A 21,693-nucleotide genomic window follows, 5' to 3' on the forward strand; every position below is an offset into this window, starting at 1 on the left:
ACATTTGTCTATTTTATAATTTATTTTCCTTGTTATTTATAAATTAAATTTAAGTTGTTTAATTGCATGTTAAAATAACTTATGGTCTGTCATATTAAATAATTTTTTTTTTTGTGTCATTCACTGCAACAGCCAAGTGACTTTGCACGATCCACCGTAAGATCCACAAGTGGGCCCGACCCACAGTTTGAAAACCCTTGGTTTAAAACACAAAATAATTCACTTACCATTGCATCCCATTCCATTTTAGACGTCTTTGACCATGTGAAGTACACAACATGAAGTCCACACAAATATAAATAAAACACTTTATTGACAAAACTTAAAGGGGTCATATCATGAAAATCTGATTGTTTCCATGTTTAATTGCTATAATTGGGTCCCCAGTGCTTCTATCAATCTATAAAACGTGAAAAAGATCAACACAGTAACTTTGTTTTGGTAAACCATTCTCTGCAAGCATGTGAAAAATTTGGATGTTCAGATTTCGCTTATTTTGTGACGTAGGTAGCAAGTCTAATTAAATAATACCTGCCATTTAGTGCAGAGAGAAAAAGAGTGAGAAAAATGTATAATTGACAGCACAAATCAGTTTCAGTTTCAACAATCCACCCACAAAGTAGAAATGTATCATGCTATAATAAATTACCTGTGGGGTATTTTGAGCTATGTGCTCTGGGGACACCAAAGACTTATTTTGCATCTTAAAGGGGCCATGGCATGAAAATCTGACTTTTTCCCTGTTTAACTCTTTCACCGCCAGCGTTTTTAAAAAAAGTTGCCAGCCAGCGCCAGCGTTTTTCATGATTTTCACCAAAGTTTAATGCCTTCCAGAAAATTTTGTTCTTTAAATATATAAACATACAATATACCAAATGAAAGAACAGACCCTCTACTTTAAAAAAAAAAAATAACGTTTCATCCTACCTTCAGTGGTTCTTTTGTAATCATCTTTTGAATATGGGTAGGTTTCTGCAAAAACACCACATTTTGAGCAAAAAGCAGAGATAATTCCATTTTTCATAGAGATCCCATTCAGAGCGATCTTTAAAACAGACACGGACATGCAGCCACTTGCCATAGGGCAATATTTCTGGGTTTAAAAAGTTGCGGAAGGTATTGCGGAAAGACAGAAAATCTCGTCATTGGCGGGGAAGCGTTTTCTCTTAATTGACGAGATATCTCGTCAATGGCGGTGAAAGAGTTAAGTGCTATGATTGGGTCCCCAGTGCTTCTATCGACCTAGAATATGTGAAAAAGATCAACCCAGTAAGTTAGTTTTGGTAAACCATTCTCTACAAGCACATGAAAAAATAGGTTGTTGAAATTTGTCTCTCCTTATGATGTCATAAGGAGCTCTTATTATAATAATACCGCCCCTTAATCTGCACTACCCAACCACAGCACTGCCATTTAGTGCAGAGAGAAATAAAGAGAAAATAATTCACAGCACAATTAAGTTTCAATTTCAACAAACCATCATCATTGTGATCAGTGTTTGCACTTCATCCGCTCATTTGCATTTTAAAGGACACACCCAAAACGGCAAATTTTTCCACACACCTACAAAGTGGCCATTTTAACATGTTATAATAAATTATTTATATGGTATTTTAAGCTAAAACTTCACATATGTGCTCTGGGGACACCAAAGATTTATTTGACATCTTAAAAAAGTCTTGTGACATGGCCCCTTTAAAAAAAAAACCTCAAAATATGGCCCCTTTAAAAACAATATAGATCAAATTGTATTACTTGTGTGAACCACATATGCATTCTAAGAGATCAAGAAAAACAACTGTTAATCTGCTTTTCGTAAAAAAAAAGATTTCTTGCAGAAAACGAAAACGCAGCAGCATTCAGACAAATCAGTCAAACAAAAACAGCAGGGATCATTTTGTTAAACAAAGAGTTAACGATGGATCAATGACCCAGACTTCTCGATTTGTGTGCACATGCAGTGCATAAAAGAAAAAAATTAACATTGGTTGCAGTGTCTCTAAGAACCTTCATAAAAGTAGACACAGAGTGCACTCTCTTTCCTCTCATTAGAAGTCTGGTCAGTATCATATGACTAAGTGATTTTCACAGGCCTGCAGCTGCTTGTATTGTTCTTCTATACTACACTGCTTTTCTTGTCTACACCCACAATATAAGGCTCTTGTTAAAGGGATAGTTCACCCAAAAATAAACATTCGTCATCATTTTCTCACCCTCATTTTGTTTCAAACCTGTATACATTTCTTTGTTCTTTTGAACATGATGGAAGATAGTTTGTGGAAGGTTTGTAACCAAACCGATCAGAGGCTCCATTGACTTCCATAGTAGGAATAAAGAATACTATGGAAGTCAATGGTGCCTCTGATCGGTTTCCTTACAAACATTCCTCAAAATATTTTTCTTTGTGTTCATCAGAACAAAGAAATTTATACAGGAGAGTGAGTAAATAATGACAGAATTTTCATTTTTGGGTGATTTATCTTCACAAAATATTGTGTCGGATAAGAAGCAGTTTGTAATACAGATTGTAATATTGTAAAATTGTGCATGATGGATTAAATGCTTTGAACATGAATGAATAAGAAATTTAGCATGCATAATTCTCATCTCCTATGAGATCATACTTTAACACAATTAAATCTTTGGTTAAAAAAAATCAAAAGATCATTAAGCTGCCATAGTCTGTATATTATCACAATGGGCTCATTGAGGTACTTGAATAAAATCTCTTCCTGTTAACTCATTCTGTTTGAACAGCAGGGTGTGGTTCACATTCACACAGCCAACACACTACTACAACTGCAGTCGGATCAGTTTGCGTGAAGCAGGCCTTTAAAGAATTGTTGTCATGAAAGTCCACACAGGTCTGTGAACAGAATCTAAGGGGGTTAATACAGCTGTTTGCTCTGTATGTGGTTTCAGATCTCATAACGTGCACCGGCTAATGTAATGGTTAATGCACCTGCTTAAACACGCCATTCACGCATACATGCACACAAATGCGCCACAAAATGTATTTTAGCTGTAGCTGATATGTTTTAGAGCAATTCAAATAATAGGTGCTTCAGATTTGTGAAATAATGCTCTCTATGTACCTCCTAGTGGTCAAATGAGATATTAAGAAACAACATGCCCAAACTAAATGACAGAGGGGGAAACAAAAAGTAAAATTGAAGTCTTTATATTTATACAGACTCTTATTATAAAGACCATCTCTGTATTGAATTAACTAATACATACCAATGTTGTGTTACAACTACAAATATAAACTGTCAAGTAAAATGTGCAATGACAAGTTAAAGAGAAAAAAATCTTTCGATTTGAAGACCCAAACGGTAAAGAGCAAATTACTGTACAACAGAATATACAGCATTTAAAATATGAAACACATAATGTGCATCATTTAAAAGTGTGACGATATTGTGGCAGCCTCTCTTAACACCATAATGTTTAGCTTTATATGTCCTAGAAAGTATACTAGTTTGTGCGCTTTATATTCATTCTTGTAAAGCAACAGAGCTGACACAACATAAAAAAAAAAATATGATTAAAATACTACACTGTAAAACCTAAAAGTTAACTCAACTCAAACCATTTAAGTAAACCGGTTGCATTAGTTTTAAAACACATACATTTGAGTACTGTAAACTTAAACAAATTGAGTCATATGCAGTTATGCACTCATATTAAAGTTCACACTAGTTAAATATAATTGCACATGACTCAAGTTCACAGTACTTAGATTTATGTGTTTTAAAACTTAAATAGTCTAATGAAACCGGTTTACTTAAATGGTTTAAGTTAAGTTAACTGTTTGTGTACAGTAAAACGAACGCAAAAAAAGAAAACAACATGTGTAAAAAAGCTTTTGGCTAAAATCATTACTGGTCACACTTGACCTGTGCTTGTGTAAATTGCCTGCATTATTGTAAATTATATTAATGCACATCTAGAACATACTTAAAGGGATAGTTCACCCAAAAATGAAAATTCTCTCATCATTGTAAACAAACATGAGCCCCATTCACTTCCATTGTATTCTTTTTCTATACCATAAAAGTGAATGGGGCTTTTGATCGGTTTGGTTACAAACATTCCTCAAAATATCTTCCTTCGTGTTCATCAGAACAAAGAAATTTGTATAGGTTTGTGACAACATGAGAGTGGGTGAACATGGGTGAACCATCCCTTTAAGTTTTGTTTATGCATAACATATAATTGTATAGTTTTAGTAAGTCACCTTGTAGTGGTGTTGTAGATGGATCCTCAAAAACCTTCGTCTTTAAAACAAAGCTGAATTTTTATATTCTCTATAAAATATCACTGCAGAGGGTAAATCTATGAAGCATTTAACATTCACAAACTGACAAGTGGTCAACATACTGTATATAATAATGTAAAACAATGCATTACTGTGTCTTACAATCACAATCCATTGGTATACTTGCATATCAAAACCACACATACATATGCACAAAACACATGACAAACAATGAGGTAAAAATGACACGTTAAATAACAGGCAAATATAGACATGGAGAGTGTTTTAAGGCTAATATTTAAAATGCCAGTTTTGAGGCATTGTGTGAGATCATTTGTTATGATGGTAAGGCTAAATTATTATAATAAAGTAACCCTTTAGTTTATGGTAAGTGCTGTTTATGCTCAAAGTGCTGAATGAGAGACAACAGCTTTCTGTCACAATACTACAGTAAAGGTTTACTCATAAGCTGACTCAAATTGCCCATGACCTTTAGCCGCATCGACACGTCACATCTGCTGACTGCTTTTACAATCCAAAAGCACTCTGGTCTCTTACACACTTGATTTAGGTGTGATGTCGAAAATCCACTAGCTGAGCAATTCACTTGACAGCAAACACGTTAAAAATTATTACCCAAAAGAAACATCAACAGAAACAGCCATGTGTCCTTAACTGTTACGCACCAATGTTTCTCAGTACATGAATGATGGCCCACTTTAACAATATGGCAAACAGACTGGCAAAGCGGGATCATCGTTTATGCACCGATTAAAACCTCAGATATTCAAACTCTGGAATTAAGTTGAAATGAAACTTTAAAAAGTTGAGGTAAAACTATAAATATGCCAGACAGTTAGGCAGTTTACTAAAATCTTCAGTGTGCTTCTTCATGGTCCATTTGGGCTTCCCGCACCGTCTTTCATCCACGTGCCGTAATGCAGATGAGATGCATGTCTCCTGGCATCACTAGTTGACCAAGAGGACGTCTTCATATGTTGTGGTTCTGCATTGTTTGACAAACAAGCAAGATTAGAGAATTCATTTGTAAGTACTGTATATTTAACAGATCTGCCAAAACAAGATTAGATGTGTAAAAAATATTAGTGTGTGTGGAAAATATCGGTACATGTGAGTATCGTGATATCTTGTATGATAATACTGGAAATTCTCAAAAAAAAAAAAAAAAAAAAAAAAAAAAAAAAATATATATATATATATATATATATTTAATATGCTATCTATAGTGGTCGCTAATATATATATATATATATATATATATATATATATATATATATATATATTTTTTTTTTTTTTAAATACAGTGAGTAAATGAATATTTGAGCACCCTGCTATTTTGCAAGTTCTCCCACTTTGCATGTCCACGGTGAGAGATAATCTAAAACAAAATCCAGAAATCACAATGTATGATATTTTAACTATTTATTTGTATGATACAGCTGCAAATAAGTATTTGAACACCTGTCTATGAGCTAGAATTCTGACCCTCAAAGACGTGTTAGTCTCCCTTTAAAATGTCTACCTCCACTCCATTTATTATCCTAAATTAGATGCACTTGTTTGAGGTCGTTAGCTGCATAAAGACACCTGTCCACACCATACAATCAGTAAGAATCCAACTACTAACATGGCCAAGACCAATGAGCTGTCCAAAGACACTAGAGAGAGACAAAATTGTACACCTCCACAAGGCTGGAAAGGGCTACGGGGAAATTGCCGACCAGCTTGGTGAAAAAAGTTTCAATGATGGAGAAAATGAAAGAAGCTAAATGACTGTCACTCTTCCTCTGACTGGGGCTCCATGCAAGATCTTACCTCGTGGGGTCTCAGTGATCCTAAGAAAGGTGAGAAATCAGCCCAGAACTACACGGGAGGAGCTGGTCAATGACCTGGAAAGAGCTGGGACCACCGTTTCCAAGGTTACTGTTGGTAATACACTAAGACGTCATGGTTTTAAATCATGCATGGCACGGAAGGTTCCCCTGCTTAAACCAGCACATGTCCAGGCCCGTCTTAAGTTTGCCAATGACCATTTGGATGATCCAGAGGAGTCATGAGAGAAAGTCATGTGGTCAGATGAGACCAAAATAGAACTTTCTGGTCATAATTCCACTAAAAGTGTTTGGAGGAAGAAGAATGATGAGTACCATACCAAGAACACCATCCCTACTGTGAAGCATGGGGGTGGTAGCATCATGCTTTGGGGTTGTTTTTCTGCACACGGGACAGGGCGACTGCACTGTATTAAGGAGAGGATGACCGGGGCCATGTATTTGCAAGATTTTGGGAAACAACCTCCTTTCCCTCAGTTAGAGCATTGAAGATGGGTCAAGGCTGGGTCTTCCAACATGACAATGACCTGAAGCACACAGCCAGGATAACCAAGGAGTGGCTCTGTAAGAAGCATATCAAGGTTCTGGATTGGCCTAGCCAGTCTCCAGACCTAAACCCAATAAACCCGATCTTTGGAGGGAGCTCAAACTCTGTGTTTCTCAGCGACAGGCCATAAACCCGACTGATCTAGAGAAGATCTGTGTGGAGGAATGGGGCCAAAATCCCTCCTGAAAAACTACAGGAAACGTTGGACCTCTGTAATTGCAAACAAAGGCTACTGTACCAAATATTAACATTGATTTTCTCAGGTGTTCAACTACTTATTTGCAGCTGTATCATACAAATAAATAAATAGTTAAAAAAAATCAAACATTCAGATTTCTGGATTTTTTTAAGATTATGTCTCTCACAGTGGACATGCACCTACGATGACAATTTCAGACCCCTCCATGATTTCTAAGTGGGGAATTGCAAAATAGCAGGTTGTTCAAATACTTTCCTCACTGTATACCGGTATCAAAGAGTGCATATTATTAGAGCCCGACCGATATATCAGGCATTTTCCAAACTATCGGTATCGGCATTCATAGTGGCCGATAAATGAATATTTTAAAAAAACAGACGAAACAGCCTTCAGCTATGTCATGAGTTTTGCCGTTGTATAGTTTGTCCACCAGAGGGCACTTTACAACCTCCCTGTTGGCAACACTCGTGTATAACGCGTCACACATCCTGCAACCTGCTGATCCAGCCAGAGTTGGGCAGAGAGAACAACGGTTAAGTGAGTTCATGGTGAGTTGGTCACGAGACAATAAAAGAAACAAGTTTTTTTTAAATGCATTATCATATTTTTTTTGTTAAAACTCATAAATAACTACAAATAGCTAATGTTGAAATCTGTTAATGTTTTGATGCCGTTTTTGAAAAAAAAGAAAAAAAAATCAGCCGATATATTGGATTATCGGATTTTAAAACCAACAAACATTTGTATCGGTATCGGCCTTCAAAATCCTTTATCGGTCGGGCTCTACATATTATTACCTCAAATGTAGCTATTAGGACCTCAAAAGTAGATACTGGTAGCAAATGTATACATATTGGTACATAAATGTTACATATTTTAAGATCTTTTAAAGGGGTACTGCCCCAGTGACAGCTAGGGACCATTTTTTGACCATTTCTAACAGTGTGTAGTTGTGGCTTTATAAAGCATTTGTTGTCAAACCTGTCACAACAGCAGAAGAAAGAGCACGGAGACGTCTCAATGCCGCGAAACTTTCCTGAACAGGGCGTGTCCTTGCATTCGGCGATGAACGCGTGCAGGTCAGTGATGTGGATGGGCTCCTGAGTTTGATGCTGAATGAAAATGAAAGGATATTGTAATACCAGAAACTAGTTGCTTGGATCAACTTTCTCTACACAGCAGAGTCAGCTATTTATTACTTTACATTACTGACACCTTTTTAAGTTGATTATGTAAGCGTGCTTTCAATGCATCTTATCTTTCATTCTTACCTTAATGGTCTCATAAGCTCCTGTGATGAGTGCAATAAAAAGAGAAAGCACCATATATATAAACAGTGAGATGAAGGTGTAAAGGTAAACCTGCAAAAAAGCAGAACAGAGCATTTAGTTCGATAAATCCCGGAGATGAACCTGTGAGCGGCTGTTTGCCTTCAACGCACCTGACTGAAGACCCAGACCAGCATGCTGCTTTCCTGCATGCCACTGAAGGTCACGAACATGTCATCTCCATTGATCAGAGAAAACAGACATTCAGACACCAGTGAGAGAGAGCGAAACTAAAAAAAAAAACAGACAAAAGTTTTTGTAAGACTAGTGCCTTTTCTAAGTGCCAGTCAGCCCCAAAATAAAAGTCTTTTGTTTACATGCATACACGTTCGTTCTTATTATTATTTATCCTTATGTAAGCGTATAAAATGCCGTTTCCACACCAGGAAATAAAACGTCACACAAAGATCGTTGGATTCGTTATCTTATTAGCTACACGTTCTGTCTATTAATATTTTCCATGAAGTCATTGGAGGAACGAGCGAGCAGATGACGTCACGATATTTGACAGCGCTGTTTGGATATTATGTATTATACTCCCGCCTACTTTTAGAAACAAAGTTTGACCACTGGTTTTAACGTGAGTGTTATCTCATATACAAGTGTTACGATGTAAATAGTCCTCAGATTGTATATTATATTCTATTACAAGACGTTCATGTGAAATCTGATGTAAACAATGGTCAATATATCTATATTTTACGGATTATACGCATTTGTGGACAAAAATGGTCATTGGATGTATTTTATTGGAGAGTTTTTATGGGTTATTCACACATCTTAAACAGACTGGATTCGATTAGTGATCGTTATATCAACAAATGTAAGGAGTCCCGTTTATACTTTGCATGTTGTCATCTGGACTGTAACAAAATACTATATTTATGATGCTAGAGCATCTATATCTCAAAACAGAGACCATACACTGATGCTTAACCCGTAGACCTTTAAACGATGTATAGTAATGTTAATATTATTATTGTTTGTAGCCAGTAGGCTATATATATATTGTTAGCAGCGTAAAAAAAAACTGTCTTTCCGCCCCCGAGCTAGTGCGCGTCGAGAGGTTAAGATATGTCAGTGCAAATTGTTTTCAGTTTGGACAACTCTTACATTCATTTTACTCTGTTTTCATTAAACCAAAGCAGACTCATTAGACATGCTGTTTCGTTTCTTTTGTTAAAGTGATGTCACACTGATAAAGCCCCGCCCACGGCTACTGACTGACTGCTTAATTTTTACCCAAAACCTTTTCTAAATGTGTTTGTTAACACGTTGTAGCGCTAATGTGGCTAAAGATACCATTGTATTCAAAGGAATCAGATCTATTTTTAACTTAAAATGCTCACTGTCTGACAGAAAAGGAGCGAGGAGCTGTAGCTCATTTGCATTTAAAGGTACACACATGAAAACAAAAATAGGGGGATTTTGGACGTGCTATAACAAATGATTTGTGGAGAATTTTGAGCTGAAACTTCACAGACAGCCTAGGTACACCTGAGACTTAAATTACATCTTGTAAAAATGGGCATTATATGTGACCTTAACTCTTTCACCGCCATTGACGAGATATCTTGTCAATTAAGAGAAAACGCTTCCCCGCCAATGACGAGATTTTCCGTCTTTCTGCAATACCGCTATTATCGCACTTCCGCAACTTATAAAACCCGGAAGTAGCGCCTCACGTGAAAGAGAAAGAACTCTGTGTATGTTTTAAAGATCGCTCTGCATCTGATCCCTATCAAAAGTCCTTCGCAAAAATTGAATAATCTCAGCTTTTTGCTCAAAATTGGGTGTTTTTGAAGAAACCTACCCATGTTTGAGAGGGGATTACAAGAGAACTAATGAAGGTAGGATGAAACGGTTTTTTTTTTGTTTGAAAGCAGAGGGTCTGTTCTTTCATCTGATAAATTGTTTGTTTATATATTTAAAGAAGAAAATTTTCTGGAAGGCATTAAACTTTTGTGAAAATCATGAAAAACGCTGGCGCTGGCTGGCAACTTTAAAAAAAAATGCTGGCGGGGAAAGAGTTAAAGATGTTATTACATTAAAATTTGATGCAGTCACTGTATGATGTTGGCCTACATACCTTAACATGGTAGGGTCCAAGCACAATCCACCCACAGAAGCAATAGCCGAGGTAGATGACCGCCACACAGCAGCAGAATCGGATCACGTTTGGAAACGCGGCTCTTAGTGTGACGATAAGAATCTGAGATGTAGAGACCAGGATGTAGTTTTAAACTTTCCATAAAACACTAAGCAACAAATCTCACTTGTTCTGTACAAGCATAAAAGTATGTTGCAGCGAATAAAGAAAATTTTATGAAATAATATTTATTTATTTATAAAGTCTAGATATCCTTTGCAGCATGGCAAGAATTATAAGCGTTTGAATATAACCGTGTATGTCTCTTACATTGTACTTCTGAAAGAAGGTGAGGTAGCGAATAACTCCAACCCAAACCAACAACGTCGATGTTCCCAAAAGGATCCCGCACACATCGTAGGAGGAAAGGTTCTGCGTTAAAACACATGATTGATCAGATTGGATTAATTGCAGCTACTCAATAACACTGTTCTTTATTTAAAACCTGAAGTTTCAAAAACGTTTGCCCACCCCTGCTTGTTTACATTCTAAGATTAGTAGCCTGTACGATGTATAAACCTCAAAGATGTTTTTAAACACCTATACAAACACAAAACTGAAACAGACATGGCCTGATTGGGCACCATCAGTCATCACAAACAAATTACATTCATAATTGGCCTAAAAGTCATGCAGGTTTTTAAGCTGATGATGTGATTAGCTTTGGCCTGACCTTTAGTTCGATCCCGATCTTGATGATGGAGCCTGTGATGGTGAGCACATCACTGACAATGAGCAGAATATACCAGCCATTAATAAACTCCAATCTGTCATTCCAACCGATGTGGCGTTTCAAGGTGTCTTTAAAATACTGCACTAACTCCTGTAGACACAATGTTAGAGAGGAAACATTATTCTAAATCATTTTTTATTTAGATATTCATGTGAATGTTTTGACATTCGACTTTACATTTTGAAGGATGATCCCTCTGACGATTGATCGACCGCAGAGGATGAGAGAGAGAATACACACCACTGCGACAGCCACATCAAACAACACACGGGCATAGCTATCAGCTGGAGATAGAGAGAGAGAAAGAGATATAAAGGAAGAGAGACCACCATAGTGTTTTTTACAATGTGTTATTGTATTTATTGTTTTATGTATATGCTTTGGTAGAATGTTATATATACCAAATTGTAATAATATTGTAAGTTTTCAAGTTTTCAACTCTATGAGTTCATTGATATTGTAAATCTCAGTAGTATTAATTTACCATAATGTCCCAAATATAAGACAACCCTGATTATAAGTAGACCCCCCTACACTTTTCAAAGTGTACCTTTTGGAAAAATCCTTTTTGAAGTCAAACTTGTAAATGCTTTAATACGAAAATACTTTTCACAAGTCAAAGGGGACCAGTTTGGTTCCCCACATTCTTTAATATTTTTTATATAGCATACCATATATAACCCTCCGTACAGCTAGATTTAATAACAATAAGCCTAGCACAGTGGTTCTCTTTTTCAGCGTGAGGCCCCCCTTGTGTACGGTGCTCCCCCAAAGAAAATTTATAAAATAAAATAACATTTAAATTAAACAAAGCTTATTAAAATATACTATGTAGTATATGCGCCCTTTCGCAACTTTTTAAACCCGGAAGTATTGCCCTACGGAAAGGCTGCATGTCCGTGTCTGTTTTAAAGATCGCTCTGAATGGGATCTCTATGAAAAGTCCGTCACAAAAATGGAATTATCTCTGCTTTTTGCTCAAAATGTGGTGTTTTTGCAGAAACCTACCCATATTCAAAAGCTGATTACAAAAGAACCACTGAAGGTAGGATGAAACGTTTTTTTTCACATGTTCTTTCATTTGGTATATTGTATGTTTATATATTTAAAGAAGAACATTTTCTTTAAGGCATTAAACTTTGGTGAAAATCATGAAAAACGCTGGCACTGGCTGGCATCTTTTTAAAAAAACGCTGGCGGTGAAAGAGTTAATTACACAGAATTCGTGATAAATTAATGTATTTTATGAAATGGGGCCTCATGGCACCATCTCGGGGGCCCCCAGTTTGAGAATCACTGGCCTAGGCTGTCCATCTCATTAAGAAAAAACACCTAAAGTAAGTCTGCCTTACTGTAAACCACTGTAGTTTATCAGGTTGATTCAGTCTAGGTTAACTTGTTTATGTGTATTTGGTGCCACCTACTGCTTTTTTGCGGGTGTACAGTATGACTGACTTGTAAACGTCTAGAGCTTGAATACAAGACGACATTGTTTATTTAGAGGCATTTTTGTGAATAAAAATGTTGTCTTATATACAGGACAATACGGTAAATAAAGCCGTGCATTTAACAACATTTAACTTGATCACTAACCGTGTCCAGACACACTTGGATCCCTGCATTCTTTAATGGAGGCTTGATTATCAAGACTGATCTTAACTTTACCACTATGGGCTTTGTTATCCAGGAGAATCTTAACAGAAAATAGAAAAAATGTCTTTAATAAAAAATATCATTATATACATCCGTGGAAAAAATTAAGAGACCACTTGAGACCATTTAAGAAACATTTACATATGTATATATATTAATTAATATTTTTATGTATTCAATATTATATATAAATAAAAGAATTTATATATAAATAAAAAAATTCTGAAATGAATATATGTATGTGTGTGTGGTTAAATATAGATAATAATTACACACAGTACACACACATATATTATGCAAACAATCACTTTTATTTTGTATGCGATTAATCGCGATTAATCTTTGCACAGCACTAATTTAAATATATATATTTTTACAAGCATGTTGTTTTTTCTATGTCAAGTGTGCATTTATAGCTTGGTTATATTATATAATAATGATGATTCTGTTTGAATTTAAATCTTCTGTGGTGTTCAATGTGCGAACTCACTGTGATGAAGAAAGTGTAACAGTCTGGAATTTCGTTGTGTATGATGGTCTGCAGGTTTATAGCCTTCAGCTGGAATGTTATGGTGACGTTTATAAGCCTGGGGGAGCGTGCATTGCCATTAAAATTATTATAGAAGCAATGGACATTTCATAATAAAAGTCCCATTCAACATACTTGTGAAACTTGAGGGTGAAATTCCTGTAATCACTGCCCAGAGTTTCTGTGGGGATGGTCATTGGGTTCACTCCAATACACTCTACAGTAAAAACAGAAATGTTTTGTTAGAAATATACAGCTGACAGGACACTATTTCTTTTTAAATAAATTGCAGTAAAAAGTGATTCATGTGGTGAAATCATCTGACAGGGAATTGAAACACAAAAACCAGAAGGAGCAAATAAACAGTGAGTAACACGACATTTAAGAGGAAGTAAGGAATAAGATGTCTTATAAGATCCATTTGTGCAAGTAAACTATTACTGAACAGTACAAATATTTCATTTCTTTTATTTTTAAGTGCTAGTACACAATTATTTTTGTTCCTGTGCACACATACGCAAGAATGATTTTTTTTAGATTGACTTAATATTTTTTTAAACATCTATTCTAGTTAAAAACAACCACCAAAACTGAAACAGGAACAAACTGGCAGGTCACCTGTGTTCACATGTGGATCAATGGTGAAGGTGTCATTTGCTGGGTCGATTCGGCCCTTTTTGTAATACTGCTGACAGAGAGACAACGCGCTCCCGTTCACCCCAACATTGTACACATATGCGTATCGACCCACTGTCGTCTCCGACAAAGCCAGATACTAAAAGAAAGAGAGATAACTTGTGCTTGTTGTCTTAAAGGAAAAGGATCATCATTATAGTGAAAAACCACAGATAAATAGGAGTTAATGTTTGTTTTTCCCAAAATGACACGTTACCTGTTCTATTGTGTAGAATATGTGGTCGTAAACATCAGCCTGCTTGTAAACCGCAAGTTCATCTGCATCATTATCATAGTCTTTGAGGAACAGGTGTTTAAATGAGGCTGTGTTTTCCTCCTTAAATGTCACCGCCATCTCATTGCTTAAACCAAAAAGCACCAGCTACAGACAGTGGGAAAAAACAAGCGAGTTTTTGAAGTTATTTTAGATGATGCCAGCATGCCAATGAAATGAAAATGACAGATTTACGATCCATTGAACGCTTAGATCTTAAATACCTGTACAGTTATTATGATAATCTTCAGTATTTGCACCACCAGTTTAAAAGGTTTTCTGCCTTTGGCTTGGTACTTTTCACATGGACTCATGAAAAAATATTTCAACTTCCTGCGCAACGCATCCTCTTCCTGGTCAGCGCCTCTCCAGCCATCTGTTTTGGGGTTGCTACATTCATGCATGCAGTCATTTGAACCATAGTGAGTCACTGGAAACAGAAGTCTGTCCTCTTCTGAATGGAAAAGAAAGATAGACATGTGATGGATCACAACATAAACAAAATTTATATCCATAACTGATACCCGCTTCAAATTACATTCATATACTGGAGATAGCGTTACTTGTTATGTGATACCAACACTAGTGGTGTTTCAGCACAGCTTCATTGTTTGGAGAATCTGGACATAGGGTTTTTGTGGTCATGTACTGCATCTACGCCAACAAAAGCTTTCAAGTCAAAAGTGCACTTGAGGAATATTTCAAGGTTTTTGAGGCCCTGGCTGGATGGGTTGTTAAAATCCCCCGAAGGGGGGGGGGGGCTTCAAGCGGACAACCTCTCTGGGACGGGTCAGTGTTGTTGTACTGGGTTATAATGCAGATGCTGGGTAGGTTCAGGGCAAGTACCGTGTAGGGCAGCAACTTACAGTTATTTTCACAATCGATTAATCGGGCGATTATTATTCAGATTAATCGACTAAATCGATTAAAACTCAAAAAAATGTATTAGAATTTTCACTTATTGTAGCTAATAAAGACAATAAAAGGGATACTCCATCATTTTGTCATATTAAAGTATGTTATTACCTTAACTAAGAAGAGTTGATACATACCTCTATCATCTTAGTCCGTGCACTTAATCGCTGTGGCGCGCGGCGACACTTTGATAGCACTTAGCTTAGCCCAGTTCATTCAATGGTACCAAAGAGAGATGAAGTTAGAAATGACCAAACACATCAACGTTTTCCCTATTAAAAACGAAAAATCTGCTTTTCCAGGTGTGACTTTTTACTGCGCAAAAAGTACTCCCAAAAGTGTTATTCCATCATACATTATAGGTACTCTTTTTAACTCGCTTAGAAAAGCGCCATGTTTTTTTTTGTGCCACGATACTTGTTTGTATAACTACTCATTTTAAATAGGGAAAACGTTGATGTGTTTGGTCACTTCTAACTTCATCTCTGTTCGGTACCATTGAATGAATGGGGCTAAGCTAAGTGCTATCAAAATGTCGCCGCGTGCCACAGCAATTAAGTGCACGCACTAAGATGATAGAGGTATGTATCAACTCTTCTTAGTTAAGGTAATAACATAGTTTAATATGACAAAACGATGGAGTATCCCTTTAAATTAGTGTATTAACTAGGGCTGGGCAAAAAAAGGCCACAAATCGATTTTTTTAATAAAATAACCTGATCCTGTTTGACCAAGTAATGCGACTGTTTTTACTTTTTTGGCATACATTTTTATCTTGAATCAAAATTGTATTGTATTTAACATAATTGTATGCATTTAAAATAAGAGCTGGGTTCTGTTTTAATGTACCCAAGTGTACCTACAATAAAAAAGTGTAATATACAGGTTGGTGTCTCTTAATTTCTTTTTTTTTGAATAAAAGTTTTTGTTTACATCATATATGTGTGTGAACTGTGTATAATAACTTTGTATAAATAAATGTACACACATGCATGTATATGTTTTAGAAATGTTTACATGTGTATATACATTTTTATATTTATGTATAATTTATATTATATATAAATACTTAATATATACATTTTTATCTTAAAATTATACATGAATGTGTTCCTATTTATATATATACATATTTATTATACACAGTTTACACACATATGTGATGTAAACAAAATCTTTTATTCTGCTAACGATTAATCGCGATTAATTGTTTAGCATCCCTAAATTAAACAAATACAAACTCACTTATATTAAAGGACGAAATGAAACCTTTATTAACCAGCGTTCTTTTGTGCTTTTGCATCTGTCATTTTCCTGGTTGCGCGGTGAGGAAAAAAGCCTGGTAAACATGCAGCTCACGATGTATGAAGAAACAGCGGCTGACTTTAAGGTTGTTTTCACATATATTGGTGCGCACCGTGGTGCGGCCTCGGAGCGCACCAAAATACATTGTATCATTTTTCAGTTAGTGCGGTCCGTGTTCACATATATATATTTTCACTTTACTCGAAATGCCGCACCGTACACCATGTGACAACGGTCAGCGCTGTCATTGGTCTCTGACAGCTCTTACCGTCTCATGACCACCCCCACGTTTCCACGACAACCAGCTTGACAGAGAGAGCGCAGCTATCAAGATGTGGAGATAAACGATGCACGTCTTTGTGAAGTTTCTTTGCTTTAACGCGAAATTGCGTAGCTGTTCTATTAAAGCCTTTCTCACGGAGCCGTTCGCTAAAAGCCCGTAATGTCACTATTTGTGTGTGAAGGACAGCTATGCATTTATAAAATCATCAGCTCAAACGTAAAGGAGACAGCGAATCTCTATGCAACGGACCAGGATTGGCTTGTTTGTTGTTAACCCACAATATAACACCAGGCTCACGTCACAACGAAAGCCCAGTTGCTCAAACATGTGGAGAACTTCCTGTATTTGGTTCGGCCCGAGGTCCAGCAGTGTTCACACCACAGGTGGGTCGCCCCAGAGTTCGGCAACAGCCGCTCCGAGACCACCTGTTTAGAGCGGTCTCGGAGCGGTCGTTTAGTGCGCATCCGAGTGCGGCTGTTGTGTTCACACTGACCCAAACGCACTGTACTCGGAGCGACACGTCATTTGGGCCGACCTAAACAGTGTATATGTGAAAATACCCCTGCCAATTATGAGTTATCTCGTCAATCTGCAATACCGCTCTTCCGCAACTTATAAAACCCGGAAGTATTGTCCGTGTATGGATTAAAGATCGCTCTGCATCTGATCTCTATCAAAAGTCCTTCACAAAAATGGAATTATCTCAGCTTTTTGCTCAAAATTTTGTGTTTTTGATGAAACCTACACATATTTGAAAGGTGATAAAAACAGAACACATGAAGGTAGGATGAAACAGATTTTTTTGTTTGAAAGCAGAGGGTCTGTTCTTTTAATTCATTTATTGTATGTTTATATATTTAAAAAGGAGCATTTTCTGGAAGGCATTAAACTTTTGTGAAAATCATGAAAAATGCTGGCGGGGAAAGAGTTAATTAGAAGTGCACTTGTTGTATGAAGCGGACGCATGTCCTCGATGTCCGCAATGTCTGACAAAGGTGCGGGAGCATGTAATGTCACAGACCAACTAATCGATAATGAAATTGTTGACAACGAATTTCAAATCGATTATTATCGATTTACCAATTAGTTGTTGCAGCCCTAGTATAGTGTAATAAGAAGGTTGAGACAAACGTAACAATGACCAGTTTTCTCAATTACAATTTGACAAATAAATGTTATAAAAAAATCTTAGTCTATAAATAATTATGACTCAAAGTTCGATTTCACTTTTTAAGTTTACGTCGATTTCAATCTTTGACATGACCTTTCTCAGTCAATATCAAATCTATCAAGGTTACATTTTAACATAATGTTCTTTACATTACATAGGATGATTTAAGGTAGAAAACAGTATATCACATAAAAATGACCTAAGCTAGGTTTTCACATAATTACACAAAAGCATGCATACGCATGTAACAGAATGATAGCGGGAACACTTCTTTGCACGCCTCATTAATATCACTTATATTGACAGCACCTGATATAAAAAGAAAGTGAAATACAAAAGAAAGTGGGTCTGACAATTTCCTATTACAATCTCATTGTTACTATTTTCCGAGGTGGCTAATTCATAAAATTTGTACGATCTCATTCGTACATTTAGTACTATCTTTCATACTTTCACCCCAGTGATGCTGGGTTCATGGGCGGGGTTAAGGGTGGGGCTTCCTTAATGCTTTTTTTAAATGATCGCAAACTTGGGGCGAGACGGAGAAAATGTGTGCCATTGTTACCTCTCGTTGTTCTCTCGTATCAAAACAATCTCTGTTCATCTATTAGCAGATCAGTGTGCTCGCTTATCATGCTTTTGGTCAAACAAAAAGGTTTCTGAAGCAGTCTGCTGAAGCGATAGAAATCATGACAGCAAAATTCTTGCTTCAAAATGCTTCTGTAAAGCAATAGAGTCAATCAAATACAGGAAAATAAATTAAAGAATGCGGTCTGTCGAGATTTACAGGTAATTATCGTTTGGCTCTGCCTGCTTGGCTTCTTGCACGCTTTTGCTGTCACTCTTAACCAGGGTTATTATGACTATCATCACGTTATCACAACCCTATCGCAAGCAGATGTCTGTAGGGGATGTCAGTATGCCTCAGGCGACCCATGGATACACTAAACAAAAACTCACGCACTTGCGAATGCGACCACATAGCAACACGCACATATTTTCACCTTTTACAAAGTCACATTTATAGATTTATGGGTGCATTAAGCAACACAGAATTCAATTAAAAAGTAGCCGTAATACCTCAAATGTTTTACTTTTAATGCAACAGTCGGTCTACTTCAATGAGTGCAATTGCAAACTAGTATGCTGATGGGAAATGCATGAAATGCAATGGACTATTATAGATACAAAGTTATGCAACAGGTCAACATCCTGGAACGTCTATCAACCAAAAAGAAGAACAATAAAAAAAAGTGATTTTGCATTAAAACAAAGTCTTACAGTTATTCAAGCTATACATTTTTATCAGTATATGCTTAAGCCAATGACCTTTGTGCTGCTAAATTCAATGTAATGTGCTTGCACATCAAAAAAAATAAAGTTTCAGAGGTGCTCAACCAAAGAACGAGCCAAAGCTTCATACAAGGGCACTCAGCTATTTATAAAACTTTTTTTGGACCAAAAGTGGTCAGGTAAAGTCAACACATTATTAAAAAAATGGAAAAGTATGCCAAGTCCTACTGTATTAAACTTTTATACTGCTAGCACATTGTTCAACCAGCTGAGCGACATTCTGTGATATAATTATTACGAAAAAGATGAAATGAAACCATTGTGGTAAGGTCGCAAATTGGTAAGTACGGGGATTAAAGATTAGTTGTAATTTGAGTCTCTCAAATCTTTTATTATAATGAAGTACATAAGCTTTATGAGTCCACAAAAACAATAGCAGCTTCTGATTTATTGTGTTATTATAGGACACGAAAGAGGAAGAAAACTTGAGCAAGTTGAAAGCAATGCTGTTTGTAGTGTAAGCAGTATGTGCAACAGACTGTGGTAATAATGTTGACTACACACTACAGGGTCATGGACATAATGATGAATTAACAATAACTAAACAAGGGACAGAAACGAGGTATACTATTATTTTCACTATAATTTCCATATCCCAACAACACTTCGTATGCGAATACAACTTTCCAATTCAATAATTGTATAAAGATTTTAGCTTTAGCCAAAAAGCTAAAAAAGATTTTTGCCAAAACTGGAAAGACATTTCTAGGAAAACAAAACTGCTCATCATTGTTCAACGAGACAGTATGACTCACAACAGTAGCAACACAGTTTACTGTACAGCAATGTTTCTCAACCAGTACTCTTCTGCCAACTCCCGTGAGACACTGCAACATCTTCAACCCCTTAATTTTTGACATCTGACATGAGTGCTCACTGTGAGACTTTCTTTCCAAAGCAAGCACACATTCATAAAACAAAAACATGTAATCAATATGGTTAGTAGTTAGGTCCAATACATGATCATTTCAGCCACGTGCATGATGTCTAAAGTTTGTCTAACGTTGCTGTTAATCGTCAACAACAATATTGAAGATCGATCACTCACCGGAGGAAACGTGAGTGACTTTATTCGAGTCCACCGTGGCCATGTCCGCGTTTGAAAATCAGCTGGAGGTGCTGTCGTCATTAAAACGCGTAGTTTCATTCACAGCACGATAAATATCTAAACGATGTATACAGACCCCTGCCTATCTATCGTACCCAGATGCCGCGCAGGTTACAGTGTATTTACACCGTCCAGTCGGGAGCTCTACTTCCACGTGCGGTCATGTGACATAATCACGTGCCTCTCTAAGCCGCAAAAGTGACACCAGTGGCAGCTACAGCGCCGCCATATTGGGGAGGTCAAGAGTGTCTTAAAATACACTTGTCTACTTTCGAAGTGTATAAAAAAAGAACGGGTATTGTATAAACAATTTAAGATAGCCTTTATGTGAGGTTTTGATCCACTTCAAATGTTAACTAGGGACATTTTTTATATTTCTCAAATGTGGTTTACAAATTAAACATACACATATGTTACATCAACGTGTAATAAATTAGATATGTCTTTACAAAAATGTTAACCTAAAATAACCCAACAACGAATAGCATAAATATCAGATTTTTAAGTAAATTAAAGGAGGATTGTGGCCAAAACTGGTACTGCAATCACACAACTGGTGGCCAATACACATCATCAACATCATTTTAGGGCTGCAACTTCACTTTTTAAATGAAAATATTCTGGCCAGACCACTGTTGTCAGTGATATAAGTATTTGAAATGAAATTGATTTCTTAAGGTCTAGTGACATATCAGGGCCATTTTATGATTCATTGATATACATTTCTTACATACTGTTCCTTTAAGACAATTCCAGCTTCCAAAAAGCAGGAAACACTGGTTGGCTGGTTTTACAGTAGCATGTCTCTCAGTCTGGTTTTAGTTGTTTTTTTAGGTTGGTCAGCTAAAACCAACTTGACCAGGCTGAAAGCTTGATTGACTGTTATAAGCTGGTTCAAGATGGAATAGCTTGTTTCAACGGATCCTCCTATCTGGCAAAGATTGCCTTCCAGCCTGGTCAAACTGGTGGATCAGCTGATCTTCCAGCCTGAACAGTTAAAATTTTTTGTTTATTATTACTTTAAATATAATGTTGTGAAAATTATTAACATAGCGTATTATAAAAACTGTAAAAAAAAAGGTTTATATACATTTATCCAGTGTGATTTTATTTTCATTCATTTATGAAATATGCACAGAGGTTAAATTTATGTCTCATAAGGAAAAACACATGATGTTTTTTAAACACATTTACAGGAAAGTTGGTGCAAGTGTTACAGTCACAACATAATGTCATAATTCTACTTATGACTATGACTACAATAGCATGTGTTGCCCAGTTTCTACCAAATATCACTTAATTCAATGATGGTAGCCTAAATAAAACTGTAGTGTATATTTTGTCAAAAACTAGTGTT

General features: G+C 36.4%; 1 protein-coding gene across 2 annotated transcripts; it reads right to left on the reverse strand.

Moving 5' to 3' along the window:
• Positions 1–3,165: 3,165 nt before the first annotated feature.
• LOC135746788 (mucolipin-1-like) lies at positions 3,166–20,484 on the reverse strand. Of its 2 annotated transcripts, none has more exons than XM_065265487.1 (15): positions 20,277–20,484; positions 14,426–14,652; positions 14,145–14,309; positions 13,871–14,027; positions 13,388–13,469; positions 13,214–13,310; positions 12,664–12,763; positions 11,248–11,354; positions 11,011–11,160; positions 10,608–10,709; positions 10,278–10,400; positions 8,302–8,418; positions 8,132–8,221; positions 7,842–7,972; positions 3,166–5,267 (listed from the first exon to the last, which is right to left on the reverse strand). In XM_065265487.1, the coding sequence occupies exons 1-15, from the start codon at positions 20,317–20,319 to the stop codon at positions 5,231–5,233; spliced, it is 1,728 nt and encodes a 575-aa protein (XP_065121559.1). In that variant the 5' UTR covers positions 20,320–20,484; the 3' UTR covers positions 3,166–5,230. The 2 variants fall into 2 exon arrangements, with proteins under 2 accessions (XP_065121559.1, XP_065121558.1); XM_065265486.1 differs by having other exon boundaries at positions 14,426–14,655.
• Positions 20,485–21,693: the final 1,209 nt, after the last annotated feature.

The sequence above is a fragment of the Paramisgurnus dabryanus genome, chromosome 4 (assembly GCF_030506205.2).
Source record: "Paramisgurnus dabryanus chromosome 4, PD_genome_1.1, whole genome shotgun sequence".
NCBI classification, from domain to species: Eukaryota; Metazoa; Chordata; class Actinopteri; order Cypriniformes; family Cobitidae; genus Paramisgurnus; species Paramisgurnus dabryanus.

Excerpts from the sequence above, each read along its gene's own strand:
- LOC135746788 (XM_065265486.1), bottom strand. The coding sequence starts at position 20,319 with ATGGCCACGGTGGACTCGAATAAAGTCACTCACGTTTCCTCCG. Across the intron at positions 14,656-20,276 it reads AGTCACTCACGTTTCCTCCG|AAGAGGACAGACTTCTGTTT; the intron begins GTGAGTGATCGA and ends TTTTCCATTCAG. Across the intron at positions 10,710-11,010 it reads AGATCGGGATCGAACTAAAG|AACCTTTCCTCCTACGATGT; the intron begins GTCAGGCCAAAG and ends GTTTTAACGCAG.